Raw genomic sequence first — 1,505 nt, forward strand, 5'->3', positions numbered from 1 at the left:
GTAAGTACTTGTTATAATAGTTGGACGTAGTATAATGAGCTTATAATCCTTTCCCTTCATCTCCTCCAAAATCATCATTTCCCCCATTGCCTTTGTAAATGCATAAGTGTTTGGCCATCCATGCAACTTAGCTCTAAGATTAATAAACTTCTTTCATTAGTTAATTTATCTATCATTCATATATATATATATATGTATATATATATCGTAATTGAAGTTCCACACATATTATGGTATAGTCATATTTTTGTTTTGAACTTCACATTACCCAAAAAATATCATAAAAACATATGTTGACTTATTTTTAATGAGACTATATAAATACTATATATGTGCATGTATGTGCGAGGTCGTATATGCACATATGTATATAAATATATTACCAACAAACGAGAACATTAGCGATAAAAAAAAAAAACAAAAAACAAAGAATTAAATAATAATTGTAATATTGTCACTATATTGTGTTTCCGGTTATCTGTATTGATAATTTCATATACAATTATTGTTATCAATAATTATATAATAACAAGATCAAAATCATTATTACTTGATATTTGATTACTAATAATAAATTTTGTTGTGGTTTTTTAAAAAATTGGATGCATGTGTATGTATATTTAATTAACCTTTCGATGCCCAAGTCCTTCATAGCAGAAGTGATTTGTTTCGGGGTGGAATTTAGTGTGTGAAGTTGTCTCAATCTTTTCTCAACAATCTTTTTCTCCGTGTTAATGTCCAAATATAGGATTTCAGCTCCTGGAAGTGTCTGCCCCATATGAAATGCCACCTCCGGTATGACTCCAGCTCTCGTGCCGTGCACATAAGCTATATTAGACATTTCAAAAGTGTAAATTAATGGACTAAATCTTGAAATTGAAGAAGTTGATAATTAACCTGTGGAAACGTGGAGAAGCATCTTTAGTTTACAACACTTTGTTGCAAAGTGTTGGACATGCATCCCTCCCAATGCATTGACGCCTAATGCTACATCATATCTACGTACAAAAATCAAACTTACACTGTCATTCCATAAGAAATGATCATGAATTTCTCCCAAATCTTGTCTATTAAACAACTCCATCACAATACTTGTCATAAACATGCATATATACCTTTCATCGAATCTGGTAGTTGCAGCTGAGTTGACAATAATATCCACATCCCGCCATATCTCCTCTCTTACTCTCGACTCTATTATCCCCAAGTTCTCCAAAGAAACGTCGCCTGAAATTGGGACGACTTTTTCCAACAATCCTCCTGCACCATTTGAATCCAATTCCTCCTTAACAACTCGGAACAACTCTACACTCATAACCTGCAAATAAAAACCACTTCCACATTTAAAAAAATAGCATGTGCCGATTAGTAAAATATATGTGTTCTAGCTAGACGTACCTCATCATGTAATCTTTGCTCAACAGATTTTTCAGGTGTTGCTCTAATCAAAAGAAATATTTTCTTGACTTTGGGTTGAATGCGTAGTATCTTCTCTAGAAAAACTG

General features: G+C 32.5%; 1 protein-coding gene across 1 annotated transcript; it reads right to left on the minus strand.

The window, feature by feature from the left end:
* Nucleotides 1-629: 629 nt before the first annotated feature.
* On the minus strand, nt 630-1,318 carry LOC105155275 (probable fatty acyl-CoA reductase 4; the record flags this gene model as incomplete). The annotated part of the gene is made up of 3 exons (XM_020691699.1): nt 630-828; nt 898-998; nt 1,116-1,318. Coding segments are annotated over 3 exons (503 nt in total), but the record flags the coding sequence as incomplete, so codon positions are not given.
* Nucleotides 1,319-1,505: the final 187 nt, after the last annotated feature.

This window comes from Sesamum indicum, unplaced genomic scaffold (genome assembly GCF_000512975.1).
Source record: "Sesamum indicum cultivar Zhongzhi No. 13 unplaced genomic scaffold, S_indicum_v1.0 C01224, whole genome shotgun sequence".
NCBI classification, from domain to species: domain Eukaryota; kingdom Viridiplantae; phylum Streptophyta; class Magnoliopsida; order Lamiales; family Pedaliaceae; genus Sesamum; species Sesamum indicum.